This window comes from Hypomesus transpacificus, chromosome 8 (genome assembly GCF_021917145.1).
Source record: "Hypomesus transpacificus isolate Combined female chromosome 8, fHypTra1, whole genome shotgun sequence".
Classification (NCBI taxonomy): Eukaryota; Metazoa; Chordata; class Actinopteri; order Osmeriformes; family Osmeridae; genus Hypomesus; species Hypomesus transpacificus.
In genome coordinates this window covers 8,803,307-8,831,178 of record NC_061067.1, presented here as the reverse complement: position 1 = coordinate 8,831,178, position 27,872 = coordinate 8,803,307, and the positions used below count along the sequence as shown (strand labels likewise).

The window sequence follows — 27,872 nt, the reverse complement described above, 5'->3', positions numbered from 1 at the left end:
TTGTTAGAAAATATGAAATTGAATTTTACCATTTGAACTGACCTGAATACATCCATCTAAAACTATCATATCAAACTATGAATATATAGCATTCCAAACTGCATATTTGAGGATAAAGCAAGAAATCTATAGTTTTTTGTACATTTAATTGAGTAATCAGACAAGAATGGATAATAAACATGAAAAGTATCGACTGAAGCTTTTACATAATGATTTATAAAAATAGCGTTGTACACTTATAAACCTAAGTAGAGTTTAGTTAAATAATGACTTCAAATTGAAACTATTGCATTCGATAGTTTAAAATATTCCCTCTAATACAAAGACAGACAACAGTTTTGTGTTTTAAATCCAAAAACCAATCTTTTTTTTCGTCCAGCAGGGATTCTGTACATACCTTGTAATGTGTGTTAGGCATGATTAGTTGTACATGCCACATAATCTATCCCATGAATTATACAGCTACTGGAATTTACATTCTAAATGTTAATTTAATTTGTCTTATTGAACTGTTTCCCTCTTCAGTTTCTCCATCAGTTTCAGATGCTTTTTTCACTTTTTCATTAGTGGTATACTTTGAAACATTTAACTAGAAGTGGATCTACTGGAACTCCTTTGATTTGCATACATGTTAACTGGTGAGTTAGATGCGTCACACTGATCATTGTCCTTCTTTTCATCACTGATTTGAGTGCTACATTTTCCAAAGAAGCTTAGAAACACTGGTATAAAGGTCACACCGTGTAAAGCCCCAAACAAAATGACCAGGAACATTATTTTAAAGAATGTTCTGAAGATGTAGCTCTCAGATGCAGACAGAACCACTACTCCTAAAATAGTAGACAGAGCCCCCTGAATGATAGGATACCCCAAGTTAAAAACAGCCTCTATTAATTTGTCATCAGCTGTGGGCTGTTTGCTTGTGACAAAGGCATAAGAAATGTGAGCAGAGAAGTCCACTGAGAACCCGATGCAGATGACAAGATTGATCATGGACACAGAGTCTAGGTTAACATCCCATAAAGCCATGAAACCAGCAACTCCAACTATGACCGAGGCAATGGCAAAGGTCACCCATAGGGAACATATGGGACTGGGAATTAGCAGAAGAGAGATGACCAGCATAGCAACAGTGGCTACAACAATGTTTTGGATGGTGTTACTAACAATGACTGCATATTGATCAAAGAAAATGAAAGCAGGGTGGTAGACAACCAAGGCCTCAGGACAGGCTTCAGCTGTCTTTCTGAACTCATTCAGCATGTCCTTTTCATCAATGGCTGTCCGAATATCAACTGTCTGGACAAACATTCTTGAGGTATAAATATGCCCTTCAGTCACTGAAAAGTTTACATCCAGTCTAAAATCTTGTGTGGCAGGTGAAAGATTAAAAAAAAAAGGTAAATTATCAATGAAGATTTTTTTGTCAGTAAGATTCAAACTTATTGCATTTCCATATGTCAGATATTGATTTAGCCAAGATATAGTCATATTTGTGGCAACCAATGGTCGATTATCAATGGTTAGATCCTCAAACTTGTGAAGACAATCATCAAGCCTGTTCCGGGAATTACCGTCCCAGTATTGGAAGTCTGGTTCTGTAACAACAACCATTACATTCGGGCCAAATTCTAAGAAGTACTTTTCCTCGTCATCATAATAGCTACCCACATATGAGCCATCAGTTGCTAACTGTTTCAGATCGATGCCCTCTTTCATTTGGAAGCAGCCATAAATGCCTGCAGCCAAATACCCAGCATAGAGGAGCATTACAAACCCCTTGGTCAACTTCTTTGTCAGAAATGGCCCATAATAGTTCTTGAAAAAGTTGTTGATGGGCATTGGTTCTTCCTTCCCTGTCCCTTTATCATAGTAGCCCCCTTCACTACATGTGTTGTACTTGGCAGAGCTGGGTTCTGGTACCTTCATGCAAGTCAGCCAGTGCCTGTTGCTTTTCTCTCTGCGTCCGTTCAGTGCTAAGAATGCACCAAAGAAAGTGATGTTGTACAAGTAACAGAATACAACTGCAGTGCCAGTATACATACAGAAAGACTGCACAGAAGCAAAGGGAGTTAAGAGACCAATATAGAAAGCCAAGGCGTCGGTCAGTGTTGTGATGGTGATGGAAACTGCTGCTTCTTTGTACGTCTCTGCCATACGGTCCTCTACTTTGTGGTTAACTTGAGACTTCTGCCAGCAAGAAATCATGATGAACATATCATCAACACCGATTCCTAAAGAAAAGAAAAAACAGTATTCAAATTAACACAGTATGTTATCCACATACACCCTGTCTTTTAAGATTGTTGCATTATAACAGAGCACAATATCTCTCTTAACTCGTTTGGTGTGTCACAACCGCAGTCTGTAAACTTACCCAGAATCAAAAATGGAGCACTTGCCACAGTCGTGGCAAAGGGCATCCCACAGTAGAGCAACAACCCAAAACTGGACACCACTGCCAAGCCTGCTGAGAGGACACCGAAGGTGGCCACCCACACCTTATTCCTCACACAGTCCAACCTAGAAACAACACACCTCTCTTTAGCTAAGAGCATGGGCGTCGTTAGACCCTTTTTACTGGGGCACGTGCCCCAGTATAAATCTGCTGTGCCCAAGCAAAATCTAAAGTTTGAGTTTTAACAATTTACTCTATTAGTCAGTGCATTCATTTAGATTGATAATCCCAGAAAAAATAAACGCAGTATCCTAATCAACGCTTGTAAAATCAAAGCAGTTTCACAAACCGATGCATGCAGAATTCCATGTTAGCGCTCTTCTGAGCTTGCCAAATGCAGCACGCACACAGAGTCCTGGGGCCTCATGTATAAACGTTGCATACGCAAAAAAAGCTTGCACTGGTTGGTTTTTACGCACGGTGTAATGACACACGGTGTGATGTATAAAAATGTACTTGACGTGACAATGGCCATCACGGAAACTTTTGAGCAGACGTGAGAATGTGCGGGCCGTCCGAAAAATCTTGTCTGGCTCTGTAACGTGGCGAATTTTCACTGAAAAATACCTAAACTCACCAAAAATTACAAAATAAAGTTTCCACTACAGTTACTGTCATACGTCTATGACGTGACTATTCCAAAAACATACAAATAAAAGTTTAATCATTAATGTTGATTATTACATCAAAATGCCGAAACCCAAATGAGAAATACCGTTTAATCATTACCATTTAATAACTTCTGTTGAACTTGAGGGTGTCAGACGAACAATAAAATCACTAAGAAAATGCTAACCTATAGCTGCCGGTTCTCCTAACCCACATTATTTACGGCCCTATAATGATAATTGTAATTGTAATACACTTTATATTTAGCTAAATCTCAAAGTGCTAACGGTTAAAAATAAGCAAAATAGTGACAGTTTTCCAGTCCGCCGACTTTCTTTCGTTACTAATACCTGATGACAAGCTGCCAAACTGGACTCATTTTCTCGCTTCCACCTCTGTTGCTAGTACCTCGATCATACAGTCTATGAAATTATTATTTTTGCCTGTTTAGCCATTTGAATTCAGACAAAGAAATGACCTCAGGAGTGCATGTATAGGCCATCTGCATGTTAATTTATGGGAGGAGGCAAGGCGGGGTCAGTGGCTCGTTCACGTGCATAGGTACTTTTCAGGTTTTGGCCGTACGCCATCTTCTGGTATGAAAGCTGCGCAATCTTTTATACATGAAGCCCCAGGTGTTGGACTTGGCACACAAGTCAGAATTGAGGTAGGCTAAGAAAACATAAAACAACTAAAGAAAGTTTCTAAATTATAGGCATACCAATCTTCTTATTTTGACTAAAACATAAAAACAATATTACATGTAGCAAAAAAAAACCGGTATTTGCGCTCAAATGAATGCGAAAAAAATGTGTCCGTGAACTGTTATATAGTGGGTTAAGCAAGGTGAGTTTCTATAGCCGAGTAGTCCATTGTGCGCAGCACACTTGGAAGAAAAAAAAGGGATATGAATATGGGCCTGTGCCCCTGTAGAGCTTTATGTCTAACAACGCCCCTGGCTAAGAGTTCATCCATCAATTAATACTGTAAATAGTAAGTACAGCAGATAACACCTCTTTAAAACTGCTTCAAGCTGTTGAATCTTCTATATTTTCATTACATAGATAAGTAAGAGTGATTATAAAGTTGATGTGAGGTAGAATGAAGACTGGACATACCTCATACATGACATGATAGAGAAGGTAATGGCGATGGTATACGTCACTGAGAACAAAGGGATGATGGAGTCTGTGCTTTTTTCAAATTCCTCTTCCCTTGATAGTGAAGTGAAATAAGAAACTGACATCTAAAAGTCAAAGAGAGATAAGACATTACTGGAACATCCCACAGTTTTTTAAAACAACTTCTCAAACAAATTGGCAATATTCCAAGTCTATTTGAAAGAAACAAATATTATATGTTAAAAGCTCATATGAAAAACAGATTTTGTATTGTACGTTACTATTGCAGCGCTGTTTTATTTGAATGTACTGGTACTAAATGTGTACAACCTTAAAAGTTCTTACCTCGTTGTTTTCAATCATTGAAATGTTGTTGATGAACTCTGTCAGCCACTTTGTATTTACAGTCTGGTTCACATCATTTAAGAAATAAAATAGCCTGATAGCTTTTGCACTCTCAATTAGTTCTGACCCTGGTTTAAGTTTCACACCACCAATCTCAGAGGCAGTGAAAATACTACCATTAAATGGGTATGTAATGGGTGTGCTGTCAGCATCAGCAGGAGTTTTAACAATGTCAAAAATGGAATTTGTCATACATTCTCCAGCAATCTTAGCACAAATGTCATCAAAGCCCATTGTTGCTACTTTAATATCCTTAACAAGTTGGTCCATTTCAACAATCTTTGCAAAAACTTTGTTTGAGAGCACATTTTCTGTGTCACTCAAAATCAGAGATGCAAAAGTCCCTTCAGTATACAGTCTCAAGCGAGAGAATTCGCTGTCATTGTTTGGGAAGTTAGTTTTGACAATGAGTCTCTCGTCTTTAGCAGGTCCATTCACGGGTGTAAACTGCTCTTCAATTCCATTTGCCTCTCTGTCTTTGAGGAAGTAGAATCCTCCTCCGAGACCGGCTGACACCAACAGAGGAATAATAAAAAACCACCAGTAATGCCTTCCAACAAAGTTGCCCAGTTTTCCAAAACCCTCTGATAAGGGCTTTTCAATGCAGTTTGTATTGCATTCAGTCATTTTCTTGTTAACGTAACTTCTCTATAAGAAATTAAGGTGTGGTTCTAGATGAATAACTTGCCTGCTCTGGCTTCCCGTCAGGTGTGATGGCAACCCCTCTCATACAGTGTGCTATTACTGTCTGTGGCAACAAGATAAGCCTCATGAGAAGTGCTCTCTACAGTAATAGTTGAACTATTAATATTATGTGGAGTAATAAAATCTGCATCAGATGCAACAGTGAGCGGTGATGTCAATTTGTCTATTCACCGAATAGAATCATTTATTGATGAAGGTTACGAGCAATAACTCGCCAGGGCCCACAAGCAAATGTATATTGTTATTACATACAGTATATATGTACTCGTCTACAGGAACATCAATCTTCGGTTTGTGAGAGTAAGCTGCTCAATGTTACACCTCTGTGGAAAATGTTCTATACTCATTCCCAACCAATTACAGTACAAAGTTCAAAGCCTGGGATTATGGTGCTAAAAATATAAGTTTTTCATTTGTATTTCATTTCTGCACAAAATATTATGCAAATATTTATAATAATTGCAATATTGTCATGAGTGGTGGTTTAGTACAACTCAATATAAAATAAATATTTGCTTTGATGTAATACTTGATTATTGAATAATATGGATTATTAAAGCTATGAATTATACAATAAGTATAACCCATTGAATCATTTTGCCAGACCTGTCCACAAATCCCTAATTGCATCATTGATCCTCCCCAAGGAATGTATATACATACTTCAGACACATAGAAACACAAGAAGCTACTTTCAGGCATGGCACTTCAGAATGGAACAACAATACATTAGTTAACACTGTGCAAAACAACTTGGATCATAATATACCATCAAATCATATACGATTGCATGATGACGATGGAATGAAAAAACAAATAAATGCCATAATTGTATGTGGAATCTCTACTTCGTCCTTCTGTGTAAACTTCAACCATATTTCAAAAGGTAGCAGTTGGATGACGTCGACACACATCAATCCCAGGATATAGAGAGCATCTGACAGCTGAGATCCCACAGTTTCTGAGCCACGCTGTCGTCTGTGGCAGCCCTGGAGCAGGTGGCAGGGGCACAGTCACTGTGAGCAAACACAGACGACACACAACATGAGGCCAAACAGTGTCTCACAGTATTCCAGTAACTACATCATCAACAGAGCAAATGTATAGGCTCTACTAGACAAAATAATAAATACTGTTATTATAATATTATTATTATTATATCCGTTTTCTGAGTGACAAACAAACCAACCAAACCTGAGCTCACCTGTAATATCCACCACTCTTGGTCTCCAGTCCAGGGTCCACAGCGCAGTAGATGGTTGTCTGAGCTCCCTGGACTGAGTTCTTGGTGAACGGGCTGACCATCTTCATGACAGCCTGCTGTGCAGGGTTGAGGTGTCTCCACAGGTCAGTTTGGACCACTCCAGGGTGGAGGGAGTAGGCAGTCACACCGGTACCTAGGAAGGGAGGGAATGTTAAGCTCCATCATACAGTACTATACATTAATAAGTATTCATTTCCTATACCACTTGCCATTATCCAACGTGGGGTAAAAACTGCATGTAGTAAGTGCAGTAGAAAGTCAGGGACTAGAAGTTAACCGTTCTAACAGTTACAATGATTGGTGCCAAATAACAATCTCTATTCAACCAGACACTGTGCAACAACATATTTGAAGTACAACACTGTATAACTTTGCAGCTACACCACACAAAGCATTCATATTTGAGGTGCTCAAGGGTAAATAGACTACTGCAGGACAGAGTCCCGGACATTAACCAAATGAAGGAGAGATAAAGATGACCTTCTAGCCTCTTGGCCAGTAGATGAGTGAAGAGGATGTTGGCCAGTTTGCTCTGGCTGTAAGCCTTGTTCTTGTTGTAGCCCTTCTCACTGTTGATGTCGTCCAGGTTGATGGTGCCCCAGCTGTGGGCCATGGAAGACACGTTGATGATCCTGGATGGGGCTGATCTCTTGATCAGGTCAATCAGTAAGTACGTCAACAGGAAGTGACCTAAAATGATGGTATGACAGGACCCTGTGAGGTTAATTAACTGACCGTGTATTTATCTCCCTTCTTAGTTTTATGTATTTATTTATTCCTTTATTTTTTTGAATCCCCATTACTTTCCACAAAGTGTTTGCTAGTATTCCTGGGGTCCACACGAAAACACAAATAACAATGGGCCTCATTCACCAAATGTTCTTAAGAACAAATGTGTTCTTAAGAGGCCTATTCCGCACACTAGGACTACACCACAAAATGGCGTAATTATTGCTGCTGCAAAATTTTGCAGATGGTGCCCTGAGGGAACTCATCTTCCGTGACCGTACCGATTTATTTGCAGAGAGTGACGAGTACCTGTTGGGATACTTAAGGGGACCAAAAGCAGTCCTCATGGATATTTGCAACAGTCATCGGTCTTCTATGTTTTGAAAAAATGTTTTTTTGCCTCAGATTTCAGATCAAACCATTTATTTTCACTTCTACAGATAAAGCGTTCACTGCATGAGTAATGGCATTTCATGCATTGGTTTTATTTACTTTCGCTGACGCTGCTAAATCTGATGTATCGTTTGACGCTAACTTGTTGCAGCAGTACATCCACTTCAGAATTACTAGTTTTTCTTTCTTTTGGTGTCAAGGCCTCCACCGCCTTTACCACTTATTTTCAAAATGTCTTTGAGTGTGCACACGGGCCTGCCAACTCATGCCCTTTTATGGGAATTAACGGGCGTTTACCTATGCTAAATAGGAGCAACAGGGCACAGGCTTTCAATTTATGACATATTGGGATTCATCATTCTAAGACCACACCTGCAAACAATTCTGCTGTTTAGTCTGCTGTTTGCTTTTTTATTATCTTAGGAACTTTCTTAAGAACAAATGTGAGGAATAACTTAGGAAGATATTGGTGAATGAGGCCCAATCTACTTAAATAGGCGGAGCTAGTTCAGGCATGGAACTCAGGCAGCGCGTGCCATATCATCCATCGCCGTGTTCTCAGCCCATAGGCTTAGCTTGATAGGCGGCGCTGTAAAGTCGCACACATGCCCGCACACGCGTCCTCGATTACCCTTGTGTTCTGCGCTGCTGCCACCCACCACCGTTCCCTTCTTCCCCATGTGGTCTATCTGTTCTCCCCGTGGGGGATTTAACTTGTTGCTCCCTGCCTCATGTCATGCATGCTGCAGTGAAGGCAGGGAGCGCTTCCCCATGTACATCCATTCCGCCAATGTTTAACCATTTGTCATACGTATGAATAAATGGTGAAATCAATCACGTGAATGTCTTGACTGAACTCTAGTTATTCTGTTCCATTGTATCCTTGTTTAAAAAAAGGACCAGGAAGTAAATTAACTTCCTGAAAAGAGTTCATGGTGAGTGGGTACATGATCACTGAGAGTAAAGATAATACATGTCATGACTTGTTTAATGATTATAGGCTAACTTCTTTCCTCAACCTTGAAAGGGCCTTGCATTTCTGTAACTTACCCTTGTTATCTATTATTTTATTAACAAACTAAAGTCTAATATTTTATCAACTTTGTACTCTGAAATAATGCTTGAATTCATACTTTTTTCGTCTATTTTTGTCATTGTGTCGGGATCGCTCAACATTTCAGATTATATGATCAAGGTAAATCATCAACGGTGGCCTAAGCACCAATGAAATGTTTGCATCTCCCTGGCAATGACCAAGTTTAAGTGCCTGCCTTGCCCTGTTAATACATGCTTGTACTCACCCATGTGGTTGACACCGATCTGCATCTCAAAGCCATCGGCTGTTTTCCCATAGGGACAAACCATTACTCCAGCATTGTTGATAAGGATGTTCAGTTTGCTTTCCTCTGCAGAAAGATCAGAGGAGAGTCCAGTATAAAAACAGAGGAGAGTCCAGTATAAAAACAATGTGGTGTGCAATTATCTCCACTTAAACTGTTGGTGTCTATGGAGGGGTCAGAAGATCCTAATGTACAGAAATGTCATGTGATTATGCTCCTACCCCTGTTGATGACCTCTGCGAACTCCTTGATCGACTTGGTATCTGTCAAATCAAGCTTTAGGATGACAACGTTTTTATTGCCGGAGCCTTCTACAACTTCTTTCAGTGCTAACTCTGCTTTCTCCATATCTCTGCAAGCCATGATGATTCTGGCTCCTGTTAAAAAGTCAAATAAAAAGGTATTCTTGAAATCCGAATCTAAACTAAATGTATGGTTCTACCCAGTGTCACTGGATGGTATAAACATAAAGGTTTGTCATCAAGGGGTACATTTAAGCTTAAGACCAATAGCCTAACTTAAAATGCTATACTCCGTGTGATTAAATGATTAAATACAATTTTCCCAACATTTATTAAAGCACCGAGAGCATACAAAGAAACCTGCGAGGATGGGGCAATCTTGGAGGACATGTGAGAAAAGGAAACGCTTTATCTCGCTGTTACAAAAGCCTACCTCTCTTTGCCAGATCCAGAGCTGTCTCTTTGCCGATGCCAGTATTGGCTCCAGTGATGACAACTGTTATATCATCGAGTCGCGCATCTGAGGACCATGGCCTCCGAAAAATGTTTCTAATGAATTGAGTACAATTATTTAATTTCCAGTTGGTGGTCAATTTGCAGGAGTTACAAACAAGTGAGAAGTGAGACACTGGTTCTTTTAGCGAGAAAGACCTCAAGAAATAATCATGTTAAACAAAACAGACTTGACTTTACTTCCCTGAAATGAAAACCACCCAGTTGTGCAATATTTCGTCTTATACTTGTAGATCTTATTAAACAAATCCAGAATGATCTCCTTGGATAATGACACACTTGTAAGGTGGTTGTTGTTGTTTTATCTCACCTCAAAGATTGCATTTCAGATGACAACAGCGCAAGATCCTCTTGTCTTGTAAATCTCTTAATATTTTTGAAGGCACTTTCAAGGTGAGCCCAAAAATTTGTATCGCTGGGAGATTCAAAACACGGAAACGTATTTAAACGTCATTGCCACATCATAGGGTGTCTTCAAGTCAATCATCAGATGTTGACCAATAAAATCTTGTTAGTCAATTTCGTTCCGCCTTCATACAGCCGTTGGGTTGCTGTCCAGTGGGCTTTCCACTCTATAACACAAGATGGCAGAAGTGTCCTTTTAATTGTGGATCCTGCCAAGAGCTTGACGAGGGAGAAACCTGTTCAATGGGGACACAAATTGACCATAAACCCATAAACGGTCACGATCTTTGCAATATTAAGTATTAGTGTTTTAAATGAGTTTGAATATGATCTATAAAAAGCATTCACATATTTCATCTTCATAAATTCTTAATAAAAAAATGTGTATTTCTTATATTTTTAATATGTTAATGTTTATACAACATTAATTGTTGGTATGTCTCAAAAATATTTGATCTAGGAGGCAGTCTACATCCATGTGAATCGGGAAGCCCTGCCAAAACATAGACACTTTTGAAAGATACACCCTACCTACTTGAAAGTAGGTAGGGTATTTGGGTGAAATTACTTTATGGCTTTGTCTAATTCTTTCTCTAGCAGGAAATCAATTTTCAAAGGCCTGTGCACCCATGACAAGTATCAATAGCTCACACTCAAAAATGAATGGTTCATTTCATTCAGACTGTACAGGGCAACACTGGCTTTTAAACTTTCCTCCATGAGGTTCAGTGTCGTGAGGGTCATCAGAGCAGGAAATGTGCTGCTAGCCATCAGCTGATTGTCTGTAAGTAAACATTTCCTTCCCCTGCCTCAGCAAGCCTAGACACTGAAATACAGTGCCTGAGTGTGTGTGTGTTTGTTTCATGTGTGTATGGATTTGAGCTATAATTAGATTAGCTGTGATTAAACCCCAGCAGGGTTTCCTATAGAAGGACAAAGCTAATTCAAGCTACTTTGTGTTTCCCTGGCCGGACTGTGGAAGGAGTTCGCAACGGCTTGCTTTTCTCACACCAGCTTCCTCTTCCTTCTCAACAAGTGAGATGATATGTGCCTCTGTACAAATCTTTTTTTTATATGACATTATGATAAAAATAAAAACTATGGAAAATACCCACTTGTATGTAAAGCAAAGTATTTGAAATACCACCTTTCTCATCTTGTCATAGTAACTAGAATATATGGCACAAAAGGAGGAGCAGAATGCATAATGTTTGTGTATATCTGTCTATTTTTGACACAATGACCAACAGATAGGATCTATTTATTTGTTAACCTTTTTTTGTCCATGTTTGTATTTATATTCCTTGTCTTTCATATGAAACCCATTCATTTGTTAGCAGAACTATGAGCCATAACAGTTTACTTAACCCACAGCTGGCGCCATAGGCCCTTCCTACGGCCAGAGACAAGAGGGAAGCAAGAAGGATGCACCCTTTGGCTCCTCTAAATAATGAGAACAAACCATATTGAGATGAAAAAACTCATGCCCTTCACTCTTCATCTTACACTTCCTCTCTCACCTCCAGGTGGCAACAGTGCCAAGGAGGAGTAAAAGGTTGAGTGCGTTTACAGGACACAGAAAGCAAGCCTGGCAGAAGATCACAGAGAGTGTAATTGGTGGATAAAAAAATGCAAGAGGTGTCCATTTCCAGAATTTAAAACTTGTAAGACTTGTGTGTTCACTTTTGAATTATTATTGTCAAGGTAAGGTTAAATAATGAATGGCTTCATACAAAGCAACCAACTTTTATCTGCCCCTTCCATACAGGTTACCAGTTGATCCCACAGAACTAACAGTCCAAATGTTGACATTTCAACACGGTTGCTACAAGGTCATGTTCCAGATTGCCGGGCTGTCGGGTTTGTACTGTAAACTCCCAAGTACAAAGTAGCCAAGGGCTTGAAGGGCCACAGTAAATGTTGTCTTCCTCCTTCCTTTCTCCCTCACTCTAACCATCATGGCGTCACAGTTTGTCTTGTTCTCTCCATTTATCTGTGTCTTTCTGTCCCCAACTCCCTTCCCTTGGTGGTTCACCCTCCTTTGCCTCCATTTCAGTTATGTAACACAAACGGTTCCATTCTGTCGCTCCCTTCATTCCTTTTCCCCTCTTTACAGATCCAATCTCAAATGTTAAATTGATTTTTTCAACTGCTGCACCCTTTCCCCAGATCACAATCATCGCCTTTATCTTTTTTTCTCGCCTCGTCTTTTGCACCTGGTGATGGAGCTCTCAGAGAGAGAGCGAAACGTTGACTGACACACGCAATATTTCTAATTAAACCAGCTACCTCGGTTCCCTTGGTACTAGATGTCCCTTTTTCTCACCAACATTTTGTTTTCTTTGATCCGTTTTTTGTGAATCAGACACATAGGGGGAGTGCACAGAATCAACACAGCCCCCTCTGCAGGGACACCACCACAGTCTGTGCAGAGCGGAACAAAGCCACAGAGAATGGCAAGGTCACACAGAGGTTGTCCTTATGTTGTTGCAGACCAGAGTTAATCTTCCAGGACCTACATGGAAAATTGTTCATGGTATGGTCTCAAGAGAAAAGATAGGGCTTAAACTGCAACCACTGACATCAGTAAGTAGTATAAAAAAGGTTGTTTTGTGTAATGTCTCCCTTTCTGAAGGGAACTTGTGAGTCTCCTTTCCTTATGTACAGGAGGCCCTTGCTGCCACTAAATCTGTGGTCACACCAGAATCATGATGGCTTGATTGGCCAAATGTACAGTGGACACATGAAGTTTCACATAAAGTGAAACAGAATTAGCCTACACGTTTAAGAATTAAGTATGCTGCATTATGGTACCTATACCACATACATGGTTTTATACATGCAAGTCAAGAGCAATAAATCACTAAAAAGAATTCCGCCTTATGCTACATCTGCACATGTTGCACAGTCCTGACATGCCTGTGTAACTGGATGTCACACTGCTCAGAGAATGAACAAAAGGCCAACGTCTTCCCTGCCACGTTTGTAGCCGTTTCCAAATCCTACGTGATCCTCAGCATGGATTCTGAGCTCTTCAAACACATTGTTTTCCCTATTCTCATGTGTGTCAAAGTAACCCCGGTATCTCCACCATCTGAGCTGTGCATGACAGGTGAGCACGCCCTATCCCACACTCCCACTTCCTGTTAATCAAACCTTTTGATCCTGCCTGTTTCATCTCCCAGGCTTTGTCCACAACGTAGCCCCCTCTGATGCACTGGAACATGACAAAGACAGATCTGGGATATACATGGTCTGTTTGTGACATAATCAGATTGACAATGACCTTAGGAAGGTGCTAAGGCGATGTTGACCTGTTCTGTTCTCCTTTGAAGGTGAGCAGCCGTCCATGTTTTGCTCCAGTCTTAGGATGTCTGCAGCCCAGGCTATATACAGAGCGGTCTCAAGGAGTCAGTGCTGTAAGTCGTAGTCCTTCAGGGTCTAATGCAGCCTTTGTTCAGGGGGGGTTTATGCAAATGTGTTGACAAAGACACATTTGAACGTGTCACATTCAGCGTCTTACAAGAAGCAAATCTGAATCGAGACATCAGGGCCTTTCATAGGGTGATTTGCTTTGCATCAAGATATTTTCCCAGGAGTACAGCGTATATTAAACCCATCAGCATTGGTAGATTGTGGACAATGGTTTACACCACTATGAGGGGCTTGGAGTTGTGCAGAGACATAGTGTACAGTAGTTCCTATTTTTGGATGCATGAAACGTAAATCTGTCTGGGCACACATTCAACCCCCCTGCAGCTTGACACATTTACTCCGTACATAACCTTCAAATAATCTTCCCCAAATACAGAAGTGGGGAGTGTGAGACTACAGCGTATCATCCATCATAAATGACACCCCGTGCCAGACTTTCCCACACAGACCGCTTCAGAGCCCTCCTCCCTGTCAAGAAGTCCAGAACGGACGCATCGGTCACACACCCGGCCCCACATTGCTGCTCTGGCTGCACAGGGTCCGGTGACAACCCAGCTCTGAGGCTCCCTCCCACCTCTCAGACCAGATCAGGTGTGCCTGCCGGGCTTCACAGCCAGCTCCAGGGCGACCAACACACAGCAGCTGGCTGATGAACCCAGCCTGTCATCTGGATGCTGTTTGGCTGACTTAGGTCATTTACATACAGTAATAAATGATAGTTTGGAAATGCATGCTGGATTTTAAAGTAGGAGTATGAAGAGGGTGTTGGAGAGGGTATATTGAGGCTGCCTTCTCTTTCTTACTGATTTTTCAGTGTTTGTTCAGTGTTTTTACTTGTCATGCTTTGCTGATGTTTATCAAGGCAATATAATGCGTTATAATCAGTATGCTATGCATTTCCTGGTATTGACCGACTGAATGTGTTCCTCTGTCCGCAACAAATGTACAGAGACGCATGTTAAAGACAGGACTTCCCAGTGTTAAATGTCAAGTGTCGGTGCTTTGTCAGTTTGGTATCCTCTGTGTGATGGCTGAATAAGCCATTCCTATGATAGTGTTATGACAATGTTATGACAATGCCAATTAGCTACATGTTTACAAGAGGTCTGGGGCTGAATAATGACGTACCAGTAACCGAGTGACAGTAAGTGAATTATGAAGAAGGAAAGCAGATCCCTCTGCAGCGTGCCCTTGCTCAAATACACAGGGACCTATACAGTACTGTATAGGTCGGTCTGGGCTGCGGGCACCGGGTTTATTTATGGTTAACAGAACCTGGTTTAACAGAACCTGGTCAATAGAACCTCCAATCTTCTATCTGCTGCTATTATAATGAGCAGATGCTATGCCTTCTGTTGTGAGGCAGACCACATAATACAGAATCCTACATCCATGGTTTTGTCCTGAGATGTGATGATCTGGAATTGAAGTGTCAAGCCTAGATTCCTCCCTATTCACTCATTCAAAATTACACAAAACATGAATGGACTGGGGGCAACACAAAAATGAAAAGGAGCGAAAATGGCCTTGAAGAGGCCGGTAGGAGGGAGTCCTGGCCCAGCGGTCCTCATATGCATCTGAATGAACGATTTGCAAACAGGTTTTTGGGCTGTGAGCCATGAAACTTATTTTAGACTGGCAATGGAAAACTGTCCAGGCGTGAACTATTGATATTCTATTCATGTCCTCCAGTGTCTCTCCCAAGAGAAATTCAGGTCACGTCTAAGCTACTAAAAATGCTCATCACGTAGCTATGTGCAGGACAATAAACGGCAGTTGATGCAACACAAAAGTTTTTACTATTATCTGTCATGTTACTATCAACAACATTCAATTGCAATTCAGTAAGGAAAGACTATTTAATTTGGCAGATGCGATGTGTAGAAGCCATGGAAAATCAATGTGTTGGTCCTGTGCTGACCAAAATCTCTCCCCTGTGCCTTCCAGCTGAAAGTGGATGGATATAACATTAGGATGAATTAGACTGTTTTTCCAGACCCCCCCTTTTCCATCTTATACTCGAGGGAAATACAAATATACAGTATGTCCCCCTCCTTTTCATATTTTCGATGTAGCCTACTTTAATGATGGTCAAAAAAATCACCCCCACCACATTCTGTGAATGTACATTATATCCTGCTTCACTGTCTACAGCCATATGAACTACTGTGTTGTCATGACTACCATGCCCAGCAACACACAGAATTCGAGAGAGATTAACCTCGGGGTGGCTAGCTATGCTAAACAGCTCTTCTAGACATTCACTGAAACGTGGGGAGACTCTAAAATCGGCCTATTGACGATGGGGCCAGAATGTAGTCTACCTTTTGTATTGTCGCCTTTGTCTGGATAATTCCAAACGGGTGAGCTTCACACCCCATGCTGGTAATGCACTGGTGGTGATGCTGAGCAACAAAGAAGGTCTGCTAAATATATCTCTCCATTACAAAATAAAGTACGGTCATCCGAAAGCCTACATATCGCTTTGGCTGCATGTGTAACTGCTCTGGACAACAAGCCATCTTTTATGAGAATGTAAACAGAGCAGATGCCACTGCAGGCATGTTTCTTGTTCTCATTCTGTCAGATTTCAGCACTTCCAAACCTTGAGTTGCTAGTCTCCTTTCCATGCCTGAGTCGCCTGCTGACAAAATATATATATATGTTTATTTGGGGGGGGGGGGGGGGGGGGGGGGAGTTTAGGCGTTATTTTGAGGAAAGTTTGGCATGTTCTCTGTCTGCTCAAAAACTGCCTTCATCCTAGACCCCTCCTCATTCTCCTTCTGGGCAGTTGGCCTGGACAGGGCCCATGGAAGCCAGGAAAACAGACACTGAAACAGTGTGTGTGTCTGTGCGTGTGTTTGTGAGTGTCGTCAAGTGTGTGTAAGCGTATGTGCGTGCGGATGTATCCGTGAGTGCAGTTCTACGATTCAATATGTAGATTTTGTGCAAAATTGAAACACAAATTAGATTTAATCAGTGGCATTACCATCTGATTTGAATGGAACAGATTTACTGTTCAGTCTCTATGGAATTGAATCAGACATCCTCAGTAATATCTACTTAGCCATCAGCAGTAATGAGCACCTCAGAAAATGGAACATTTCAAAAAAATAATCTAGATAATGGCTTTATGGATCCTTTAGTACGTGACATAATGGCAGCAGAAGATGCTGATGAATAATTCAAGGATGGGGGGCAAATAATGACCGGAGGAAATGTGCAGAAAAAGAACACTCACCACCACATGCCATCAACAGTGGGGATGAGCAGTGATACAGGTTGGTTGGTCTACTTTCCACAAGATTACACTGTGGTACCATAGATGAAGGGATTGTATAGATTCAGAGTTCAAAGACTCATACTTCAAGCTTTTGGTATATGAACAGAATGTACCAAATAAGGGGGGGGGGGGGGGGGGGTGTGCATGCTTGAAGGCAAATAAGACCTTTCAGAGGATAGTGGTTCTTTTAAACCGTAAGATCAAACCGCTTTTTTTTCTCTTGTTTTTGCAATGCCGAGTGACCTTTGGTGCACTTTGGATATGCTCGGTTTTGGGTCTTATCACTAGTTTGATCGTCCTAATTGTGTGAGTTTAACCCCGCTTAAACCCCAGCCGTAGTATCGTGTACATTCAGGAAATGCTCTGCAATGGAAACATCCAAACAAGGAAGCTCAATTAGTCCCTTCATTCCAACAATCAAAACGTTGTTTTCAAAGAACTTCACAAGGGGTTTTAATCACAGAATCAAAACACACATGCTATTACCCAGCATGGCAAAAGGCTTGACAAACAATCATTAAACACAGGGTAAGTTTTGCTTAAGCAATTATGGCTTGAGTTTGATAGTATCCAACCCAAAATAGCACCAAAAGTGCTTCTTGAATATATTATTTATCCCAGCTTCAAACTATTTGAGTACTACATACGTCCAGTAAGCAGATTTGTTCATTTCAAAGGGTGGGAGAGAAATGTAAACAGTCTGGAGGAGCACAAGCATCCAAAGACATCTGAAATCCATCTGGTGTGTAAATGGAAATCCCATTAAATCTGTACACTGTAGGTGTAACAGTACAATGGTCAATGAGGTGGCAGCGGCACCATCTAGACTGAGCAGCATGTGGAAGTGTATTTGGTGATGCTTTGGATTCCGCTAAGTCGATTCCTCTAAGCACCCTGTGTTCTATATTAAGGTAATGAGATCTACTCTCTAAAGACTGGCCCTCGGATATGACCTTGACCCACAATCGTTGGCAAAGACATTTCACCAACACAACCATTACTGTAATATAATGGTTTCTATTGTTTCAGAATAACAATTAAACAGCCTGCCTGATTGCCTGTATTGTCTTGGATTTCTTAAACATTCTTGTTTTCCTCCCTGAAGCATAGCTAAGCCTCAGGTGCAAAGCACTGTTGAATTAATAAGATTAAACCGATCTTCAACAACCGTGAATGCAGACCTTTGTTCCCCTTTAAGCGTCTTAAGGAACATGTTGGTGGTTTTAAGTCATACAAGGTAGTGTGTGATAATAATGTAGTATCAGTCAAGACAGTCAGATATTGAGCTAGCCATTTGTTACAATGAAAATAAGTTTGGCTTTGGCGGAGTTGTTCTATCCTAGGGGAAAACTCCCTGCCATTAACCAATTAGCATTGGCACATGCACATACAAAGTTAATATTACATAATAATAATACAACATAAATCCTGGGTGGACCGGAAATCAAATCATACTTAGTGTGCAGCAGTATTTAAGTCCCCTAAAGCGTTGATCCTCAAACTTGATCCTCTGGGCCCACTCTCCTGTATGTTCTAGATGTTTCCCTTCTCCAACACACCTGGTTCAAATGAATAGGTCTTTATCAAGCTCTGCAGAAACCTGATCATATCCCATTCATCTTAGTCAGGTGTGTTGGAGCAGGGAAACATCTGAAACATACAGGACAGTGGGCCCTGAGGACCAGGGTTGAAGACCACTGCCCTAAAGATGAAGGTGTCTGACCTTCTATGAACACACATGGAGTGATTATTTTAGTCTGATATTAGCGGTCACATGACGTGCATTCCAGAGTCATAACTGAACTGAGTTCAAATGAAGGTGGTGTTGTCACTCAAAATATGATCCAACGGGTGCTGTTGTCTGTAATACGAGAACATGCTTTCATCAGTTACATCTCTTAAAGAATGCACTTGTTGAGGTTGAGCAGGCTTCCTCTGTTCTACAGTGCCCCACAGGTAAATCATATCGCTGACTTTGCTCTTAAAATACACCAAACACTTTAATGTACAAAAAGAAAATACTTAACTGTGCTAACGTAATTATGTCACTAGGTACTCAATTTGATGTAGAGAACTGTAATTTAATTGAATTCACCTTCTGATCAGTAATTATGACATGATTAGAATGAACAGACTTGTCTTTGCTGTGCCGTTATAGAAAGGAATCTCTGGCAGGTTACGGTTGCGTAATCTGCAGGTTTTCATGTTGCGAGTCAGATCCAGAGGCAGTCTGTGTTCACTTCTGTTTCAGGACCTTTTTACGTAACGGGTGGTAATCGTGAAATCAAGTTTTACTGTGTACACATGACTGTATGCATGTGAAGATTCCTTTCAAATGTACACTGCCGACTTTGTTCACCCAGAATGGATTCGTAAACAAGTTTCCTCTTTACGTGACATGCTATGTGTCACCTAATGAACCATTAACCAATCAGGCAAACACTAACCAATCAGGCAGAACTGGTCTTCTGGGTTCCAAGTACATCAATTGTCTTGTTTGCTGGTTTGCCTGTTGTCTGGTTACATAATGTGCCCTCTAGAGGCCCTTGTTGGCCCCTCATGCTTCTCCTACTGCCTAAGGAGGAAGTGAGATGGAAATCAGCTGGGCCATTAGTAGTATCTGTTTTGACTTCAGATGGTGGAGGTATGTGTGTTTGATTTGCCAACACTGAGAATCTGCTCTACTGTTCCTACAGAGAGAATGTATCTGCTTGTGGACCGGTCTGTACCGGTTCCAGGGCTGTAGGCAGGGAGATAACATGGAAGTCAGAGGAAGGCCATGTTCACATTTCAATCCTCTTTGCAAGATGACAAGTTTCTTTTCTTCCTCAACATTGCATCTGTTGGAAATTCTTTCAAAAGCAGTACACACTTTGTAATGTGATGTTTCTTCACACAATGCAAAGCCAATCAAAATAAAAAATACAATAAATTAGGCTCTGAAAAGGGAATTGAGAACAGTTGCTAGGCAGGTTGGAAAAAGTAGCTAGCTGCTTTTCCAACGAAGAAGAAATACACAATCTGTTAATTAGACAATCTCTTGGGGGAACCAGGATAAGTTATGTAAGTCAGACAGAAGAAAGCTTCTTCACCGTGTTTATTTAAATTATTTTGTATTTTTTAATTATTTTTGTAGTTTTATATACCTAAAAATGTATGTGTGTGTGTGTGGGTTTATGGGTGTGTACATAACAGTGGCCTAATCAGCGAGTTGTTGCGTCCATCTTGTGAAACAACTGTCATGACCTCTCAATGACACCCACACACAAATGCACACGCACACCACCACAATAACGCACATCCTCTAACATCCTCCAGACCCCCTGCCTTGTTTTTCTCATGTCTTACCGTTTGTCAGATTCTCTGTGAGGCTGTCATTCCTAATACTCTTACACTATCACTACAACTGAGGGCTTCACTGGAATATATATTTATTATACTGAATCTAGCTGTTACACAAAACACAAATATACACAGCCTGTATTTGTGGTAACTTTGCAGTTGCAGAGGATTTCGGATAACCAAGATAGCCATATCATTGCACTGCTGAATAATTACCAAAGACAGACATTCCTTTTGTGGGTCTGTTCTTCCTGATGGTCATTCACCCATGCGGTAGCAGACATACATTTTTTACTGTTCTTGTTGGAGGGTCTTCACGATCTGGTCTTCCTGAGCGTTTTATGTTATCGCACTGGCAGCATGTTGAGGCCAGCAGTATGGGTCAGAGGAAGATTAGAGATTAGGATAACAGGCCCACCCAGACCCTCCCTCCTCATCCAGGGGGGTTACTGAGTGTAGAGGAGACACCCCTGACATGCAACTTTCTATTGAGTTCTTCTTTCTTGTTTTAATATTTGATTATGGGAACCTCTAGGAATTTCCTAAATTAGGATTGACCATACACTGTACAGTAAGGCAGTGTTATCATGGGATAACCCAAGACTGTTTTATAATCATTACATTTACATGTATTCACTTAGCAGACACTTTTATTCAAAGTGACTTCCAAGACTTCACAACAACTATAATGTATGTGTTCACAGCACACAGTACATTGTGTGTGCTATGTACGTTTGATGTGAAGGGTTGTACACAATATATTTGGAATCCTTTTTATGCAGGACATGAGAGCAAATTACATGAACAATTACTTATTGTTTGAAATCTTCCGGTTCCTGCTGGTGATCAATCCTGTTTATCCCCACCTCAAATTACACTAGACAATGTCATATCCAGATGAAGTTTAGTGGTCATTCAGGATGTATAATGATATAATATGGCCCTGTTTGAACGCCCATCATTAAAGGTCAACGTTAACCTTGTAGGTTTGCCAGGCACACTGTGCTGTTTGTGAGAAACACGTCACATCCTCATTTCTGTGAGAAAGACAAACCATAGACTGCTTCCCTAAAATGTCCCTGCAGTTAATCAGACAGACAGACATGGTTTGCGAAATTATGACAGCCACAAATTGGACAGTTAGGAGAGAGACAGAGAGAGAGAAAGAGGGGGAAAGACCAGGAGAGAGAGAGAGAGAGAGAGAGAGAGAGAGAGAGAGAGAGAGAGAGAGAGAGAGAGAGAGAGAGAATATGAAAGAAAAAGCTAGTCAGCCAACTAAGCTCAAAGCACTCAACCTTCTTCTCTCTTCTTTGATGCCTTCAACACACTTCTATCCGTCCTTCCTCTACACACTCGAGGAAACACAAGATGCCTCAGCCTTACAGTCAACCCCTATAGACACCTTCCACTGATCTGGCCGCAAGATTGTGAGGGCCTGCATGACTTGGTACACTCACATTGCATTCAATCCTGCCATCACTGGAGTCTCTCATGTGTATCACAACTCTCGGTCCTCCACCTCAATGATATGGTGCATTTAGGGTGAAGCTGTGTTTTTATCTTATACGATCATGCTGAAGAATGTTCTTCTGCGTGTCAGGCTCCAGATACAAGCTATCTTGGTCTACATGTCAAAGGCAGGTTCATCAGACGCATTGTTCTTCGGATAAAAAGAATGGTCCAGTGTGTGAAGGTGACTGTGTTCTGCATGAAGACGACAGTTGGCTTTCAAAAATGTACTGATTAGGGATATGTAACCTTTGAAATGGATTCCTATGCTTCATCTCAAAGCGACTCACAGGAACTATCCTCATTGTGTCAACTGCTTATATAATAGAAGGAATCTGATCTTGTCTTGTTCTAGCCTAATCTCTTATTCTCTTAAGAGATTACTGCATTGTGTATGCATGTCTGTTTATGAGAGAACCAGGGGAAGGAGGATTAAACTGTTGACAAAAATGTTTGCGTAAAGATTCATTTCGTATAGAGGGACCTTCTGTTATTCTGTCTGGCCAAACTGAACTTTTTTTGATACGAAGTGTGAATTTCTGTATTTATATGTGAATTGTGTTACTTGTCAAGTGTTTCTGTGTTGTGTGTGTGTGCGTGTGTGTGTGCGTGTGTGTATCTACAGTATATATGTGTGTATGCAAACAAACTGAACATTTGGTCGGATACCTTTTTATGGCATGCGCAAACTCTCCTGCAACCTCCAGTTTGGCCCTTAAAATACCCTAGAGAAAAACTGCATCAGGAAATTGATACAGTGCATTGACTTTCAATGGCATACTATCTAGTGTTAGCTTTACAGAAACTTAAACTCTGAACAGGGTTATGGATTATAAAGTAATAAATCACTGCATTCAAACATACTCAGATAACGCTTTTGTTATCAGGTATTCAACAATGGTTCTGTGTTTCCTCAGCTATATCCACACCTTTAACAGCTGATTGCCTTTGATTATCCGACGTCATGTGGTTAATCCCTTGTTGAAATGGGTTACAGAAACAACAACAGTGCTCACATAAATCTAAATCCCATTCAGTGTAATTTAGGGGCGTATTCCACAAACCCTACAGAACACACTCCCAGAGCCGTCCTGAGCGGTGCCATAAAACACGCTTTGACCGATTGGGACCTCGGTCCCTCCCTCCCCGCTGTGACCTATAAGGGCGGCCAAGGCGAGGCGGTGCGGACCGTGCAGCTGCCACCAGCGTCAGGTGGTAACGTGAGAGACCTAACCTCACGGTGCTCTCTGGGAAACCCTACTCCCCCGGGGTGATGTGAGACCCCGCTCTCAGACACGACATGGGAGAGGTAGCAGGCGAACCGATTGGAGAATCGCTGGGCCGTGGTGCGATTGGCAAGGGAGAGAGAGAACAGGAAGAAGGGAAAGAGAGTGGTGTGGGGTGCAAAATGTGAGGGGTGGAGTGGGGAAAGAGTGGGTAGGGTGTGTGTGGGGGGCTGCTTGAGAGTGAGAGAGAAAGCCTGATCTGTTCTGTTTTATCCAAGCAAAAAGTGTGCCTCCTTCTAATAACAACCTACATTCAATGCTTGCATGTTTCCTGACACGCACTCCTTGTCTTTCACAGCAGTCCCCAAGTAACGGGATATAGCAGGGTGTAAAAAAAAGGCTTTTTTGCTCGGTTGCATTATTACTATGGCTGCCAGAGGTGTATGGTGGCCTATATGGATGACCTAGTTAAGGTTGTTCCCGTGGACTAGAGCAGGGAACATAGAGAGGCCTCCCACAGCGACACGCCCTCCTGGTATCAGCCGCCCTACTCTGTCTTATCAAGGGCTGCAGAGAAAACTCTTAAGTACCTCACTGTAAGATAATTGGGACCAAACAATCAGCCAAAAAACAGATCCCCGTTTTTTTTTAACTATGGAGAGATTCACAAGTGTTGAGTGGCTACTACAGTTACTTAAGCACCAAGTGGATTGACCAGGCTCAAAGAACATGTGCAAGGCAACATGAGAATGCTTCTCTCCATCAAACAGGACACAAAAGCAAACAGTTACAGTATGACTTTTCCAAACGTATTAATGACCTTTCCAAACATATTGACTAACACCTTAGTGGTCTGCCAAGGAAAATGGATGTTGTTCATGGGATAAGAGCACTTGAAATCATTCCCATGTTATTGAAGCAGTTGACAATCAGTGTAATCTAATTGTAGTTGTTTAAAGCATTAGGCTGCAGCCTGACCCTCCACCATTCCATCATCTGAGGATCCTGTTGTGTGTTGTACGTACATGTTACAGCACCATGTCACATGACAGCACCCCGCTGTTTACTGTAACAGGGGGTGCTGTGCCTCCAATTACCTACAGCTTTCTTCAGTTCATTTTCTGCTAGAAAAATCATCCAAAATGTCAAGAGGGACTGTGTAGAATGTGATTCTGAAGAGCTGCCACGTGTCCATTCTAGGTTTGGTACAACAAGCACACGTGGTCCTTGACTAAAACACATTCACAGAGATTCTTCATTGAAAGGGCCTCTTAAACAGACTTGAGCTATGTCCGTTGAACTAGCAGTTTGTGTCATGTTCACAACAACAACCTTGGTATGATTAAGACTGCTAATATTCCCTCTGGTTCCACTCCAAGACTGTTTACAAGACATCAGGCACTGAGAACGGGAAGTTGTGAACTCATACTGGGAAGAGCTTATTTTGGGAGATATGGTTGACCCCCCCAGCACATGGTTTATAAGACAACATCATTTCCATTGCTAATCCTCTCTCGAAAAGTTTATGAAAACACACACTCAAGTTAAGATTTAATCGACAATTATATCAAAATATCTCTTCAGTAGTTTAAGAAACAGTTGTTTTCTTGTCTAAGTTTGGGGAATTTGTGTGTTTTCTCATCACCATTCCAGTGGATTATTATGTGTTGATGTATGAGGCAAACATCCTGTTTGAGTGACCACAAGTGTCTTAAGATGAAATAATATTATGTTCTGGTTCAGAGTTATCCACTCTGTCGTAGTGTGAAACCACTGTATGAAGTCTGAGAAGCATTGGCCACAGAAGTCATGGGATTTTTGATGTTTTAGCTTTGTACAGTAGGGTAAGATGCCGATTACGTGTTCAGGATGTTCAGGATGAGAGGATACATCAGACTTGTGTGAATCCAAACACACCCTCATCTCAGTTAAAGCCGGGCGGAGCCCTGTACCGTTCTTGGAAAAATGTATCAGCAGCCTTGGTTTCTGTTGAGAAATGTGAGTAACAGCACACACGCACTCCTGAAGACATCGCCCCACAAACCAGATTGAGCGCAAATACAGGAAATTACAAAAGGAAATTGTTATGACAATATTTAGAAACTGTAGTGCAATTCTCATGTCTTGGTTTACTTTATACTATGTACATGTTTATGTTAAACCAATGAACTCCAAGAGCCTCCACTCTCATGTTTCCAATCTATAAAAGAACTGTTGCATAAAAATTGGCCTAGTTTAACAATATGGTATACAGTCATTCTCTTGCCTCAGATTTGTGTTGTACCTTACTAACACTGACTCAACACTACCATACTGACTCACTGCTTCTTTTGAACCCACTGTTCAGTCTTAATCCAGCTGTTTCAGAGCAACCATTGTGTCGTAACCGATAGCATACATCATCTTTATGTTCTCAAAGGCAAAACAGGGACTGTAAGAAATAAATAAATTGGCGAGCAACTTTAAAGGCTCATTGTAAACGAATAACTGATCATTATTTTCAGAAAAAGACACGAAGAGCGTTGATTCATACTACCATGATGAAAAAACTACTGATCTCTAAAACAACTGGGTGAAAGGTGAAAACATCAAGAAATATCATCGACTTTGCCTGCTCATAAATATACCTATATTACACCCGGTCCAGTAGAGTTCCCATTAGGCTCCCATCATCAATAAAGCAATAATACATTATACAAACCCAACACTTTGATTCACAGAGTACAGTACATCAATGCAGATTGTGTGAAAAAGTGACGTTTTCAGACTTCATAGAGGTTGAAACATCCTAAGAGGAGAGTATTGCAGGGGTCCCCGGTAAGCCTGTGTGTGGTGGATGTGCTGCAGTGCGGATGTGTTTCAGCGCCTGGGGAAATGGCTGTCCCTGTCCTTGACCAGGCTTGGATTTCACACTGGCTCAGCAAAGTGCACCGTCAGCTTTATTGACCATGCAGCATCACGCATCGCAGCGGAATCCATTTCGATTGGCTCCATGTCTGGACCGCGTCTGATGTCTGTGTACTTGTGTGTGTATGCCGAGAGAACTGTGTCAGCTGAATGTGTGTTGGTGTGGGTCGTGTCTGTTTAATATGCATCTGCCACATTGCATTACATAACACCACTGGAAACAAGGGTGACTTGATGACCTCTCACTTTGACCATGTTCTCAATTCCATCAAATCAATGTGAATGTTGGAGAGAAAATCTGTTCGCAGTCTCTCTCACGCTGCCTTCTCCCTCTCTCTGTTCCCAGCAACGCAACTGTCCACAAACCTGTTATGTCATTGTGATTTACGACCTAGAGATCCAAGACTAGACCAGGACATCGTGTGTTAATGGTGTCATGGGGGTTTGTGAAGGAAGACACAGGCTACATGTAAGCCTGAGAGCAGCTGTGGTGCTGTGACTGGTAACTAGCGGGCATCTCCCCCTACACCCCTCAGCTGTCACCACCGCAGGAACGATGGACACACGGTAGAGTCGGCAGGCCAGGACGACTCCCCAAAGAGAGAGAAAGACAGGGGAGAGCGGGAATGGAGGAGAGAGACAGAAAGGAGAGAGAGAGGGAGAGAGAGAGAAAGGATAGAGAAAGCGAGAGATTGTCATCTGAAAACACTGTAATATGTACAACAGATCAAGAAGGAAGGTTCAGTGACTGATTAGAGTCCTGTCTCATTTAGACTCCTGTTGAAACAATATTAACTGTCTCTCTTACGTTCCTCTGCTCTTCTGTACCATACCTATATGGCTTGACGATGCCATGAAGTCCACTGTATAACCATTACTTTATGACAAAGCTGTTGGATCATTTAAACCGACAATAATTCCAATGACTGCTTTGACTAGTTTTGCAGTAGGACATTCATGACATGACATTTACATTTAGTCATTTAGCAGACGCTTGTATCCAAAGCGACTTACAAGAGAGAGCTTTACAAAAAGTGCATAGGTCAATGATCATAAACAACGAGATAGCCCCAAAAGCATTGCGGGTAGCCAAAACATGAAGCATACATTGTGAAAAGCAAATAAGTGCCAATGGGTAGAACCAGAAGAGCATGTAGTTAAACACATTTGAATTTAACAACATGATCCTCGAAAGTGCTGAAGTGTACCTGGAAGAAACCAAGCAACAATAATATAAGTCACAGCGAGTACAACCAGTGAATTCAGTTACAACTAACCAACAAGTGCAGGGCGTCCCTCAATAAGTTCCTGGAGGAAATAAACAACATCTGATCCAACAAAATGTTCAGCCTACTCCCTGACTGTTTCTTGGAACCCTGAAACAGGTTTGACAGCAGACGTACAGGGAAGTGCTGGAGCCAGCCTGCTGAGCCAGGCTTTCTCCATCCTGGTTCTGTCTTTACCACGGGACCATGAAGATACACATTCCTCGACAACCTCAGGCAAACAATGGCATTTCAAGCTTCCCTCAAAAGACGTGTGGCATTCCTTGACAGCTCTTGGACTGGAGTGTGTTGCTCTCTTAAGTACAGTACAATTACCCAATTCGAAACCAGTCTTAAACCCACTATTAGTTAACCAGCCCTCCCAGCAAGGTAACACAACATGAACATGATTCATCGTGATTGTCGAGGTTTTAGTTGGTATGTGATTTCATGAACTCTAATAGACAGGTTTGAATGTTATATGTGGAGTATGTAAGGTGGTTGTAATTGCAATGTAAAGTCCTGGCATCTATTAGAGCTGGAATATAAATTGAAGAACTTGTAAACATGGCATCATCTTTCTGTATTCTCTGTCTCTGTTGTCATCTGTTGGAGCTGGCGAGGATCATTGGGTTTCATTTTATTTAGACTAACATTGAAAGAAGCAAAAGATATGTGAGGTGAAGATGTTCATAGGCCAGACAAGGATCACACATGAGAA

General features: G+C 41.4%; 2 protein-coding genes and 1 long non-coding RNA gene across 4 annotated transcripts; 1 reads left to right on the top strand and 2 right to left on the bottom strand.

The window, feature by feature from the left end:
• Positions 1-453: 453 nt before the first annotated feature.
• Positions 454-5,254, bottom strand: LOC124470216 (patched domain-containing protein 3-like). Its single transcript, XM_047023993.1, has 4 exons — positions 4,534-5,254; positions 4,186-4,313; positions 2,378-2,523; positions 454-2,234 (listed from the first exon to the last, which is right to left on the bottom strand). The coding sequence occupies exons 1-4, from the start codon at positions 5,218-5,220 to the stop codon at positions 586-588; spliced, it is 2,610 nt and encodes an 869-aa protein (XP_046879949.1). The 5' UTR covers positions 5,221-5,254; the 3' UTR covers positions 454-585.
• Positions 5,255-5,447: 193 nt separating this feature from the next.
• Positions 5,448-10,223, bottom strand: rdh12l (retinol dehydrogenase 12, like). Its single transcript, XM_047024088.1, has 7 exons — positions 10,090-10,223; positions 9,700-9,815; positions 9,246-9,401; positions 8,986-9,090; positions 7,043-7,252; positions 6,503-6,695; positions 5,448-6,314 (listed from the first exon to the last, which is right to left on the bottom strand). The coding sequence occupies exons 1-7, from the start codon at positions 10,101-10,103 to the stop codon at positions 6,212-6,214; spliced, it is 897 nt and encodes a 298-aa protein (XP_046880044.1). The 5' UTR covers positions 10,104-10,223; the 3' UTR covers positions 5,448-6,211.
• A 684-nt stretch (positions 10,224-10,907) lies between these two features.
• On the top strand, positions 10,908-15,435 carry LOC124470280. Of its 2 annotated transcripts, none has more exons than XR_006956395.1 (4): positions 10,908-10,968; positions 11,711-11,848; positions 11,953-13,603; positions 13,996-15,435. It is a non-coding gene; the product is annotated as an uncharacterized LOC124470280 (long non-coding RNA). The 2 variants fall into 2 exon arrangements; XR_006956394.1 differs by having other exon boundaries at positions 10,924-11,219.
• The last annotated feature ends 12,437 nt before the right edge of the window (positions 15,436-27,872 follow it).

Bases quoted from the DNA above. Each gene is read 5' to 3' on its own strand.
- LOC124470216 (XM_047023993.1), bottom strand. From the start codon at position 5,220: ATGACTGAATGCAATACAAACTGCATTGAAAAGCCCTTATCAGAGGGT. The intron at 4,314-4,533 runs GTAAGAACTTTT...TTTGACTTTTAG, and splicing joins CAATGATTGAAAACAACGAG to ATGTCAGTTTCTTATTTCAC. The intron at 2,235-2,377 runs GTAAGTTTACAG...TCTTTTCTTTAG, and splicing joins TGCTCCATTTTTGATTCTGG to GAATCGGTGTTGATGATATG.
- rdh12l (XM_047024088.1), bottom strand. The intron at 9,091-9,245 runs GTAGGAGCATAA...ATCTTTCTGCAG, and splicing joins CGCAGAGGTCATCAACAGGG to AGGAAAGCAAACTGAACATC. The intron at 6,315-6,502 runs GTGAGCTCAGGT...GTTTGCTCACAG, and splicing joins AAGAGTGGTGGATATTACAG to TGACTGTGCCCCTGCCACCT.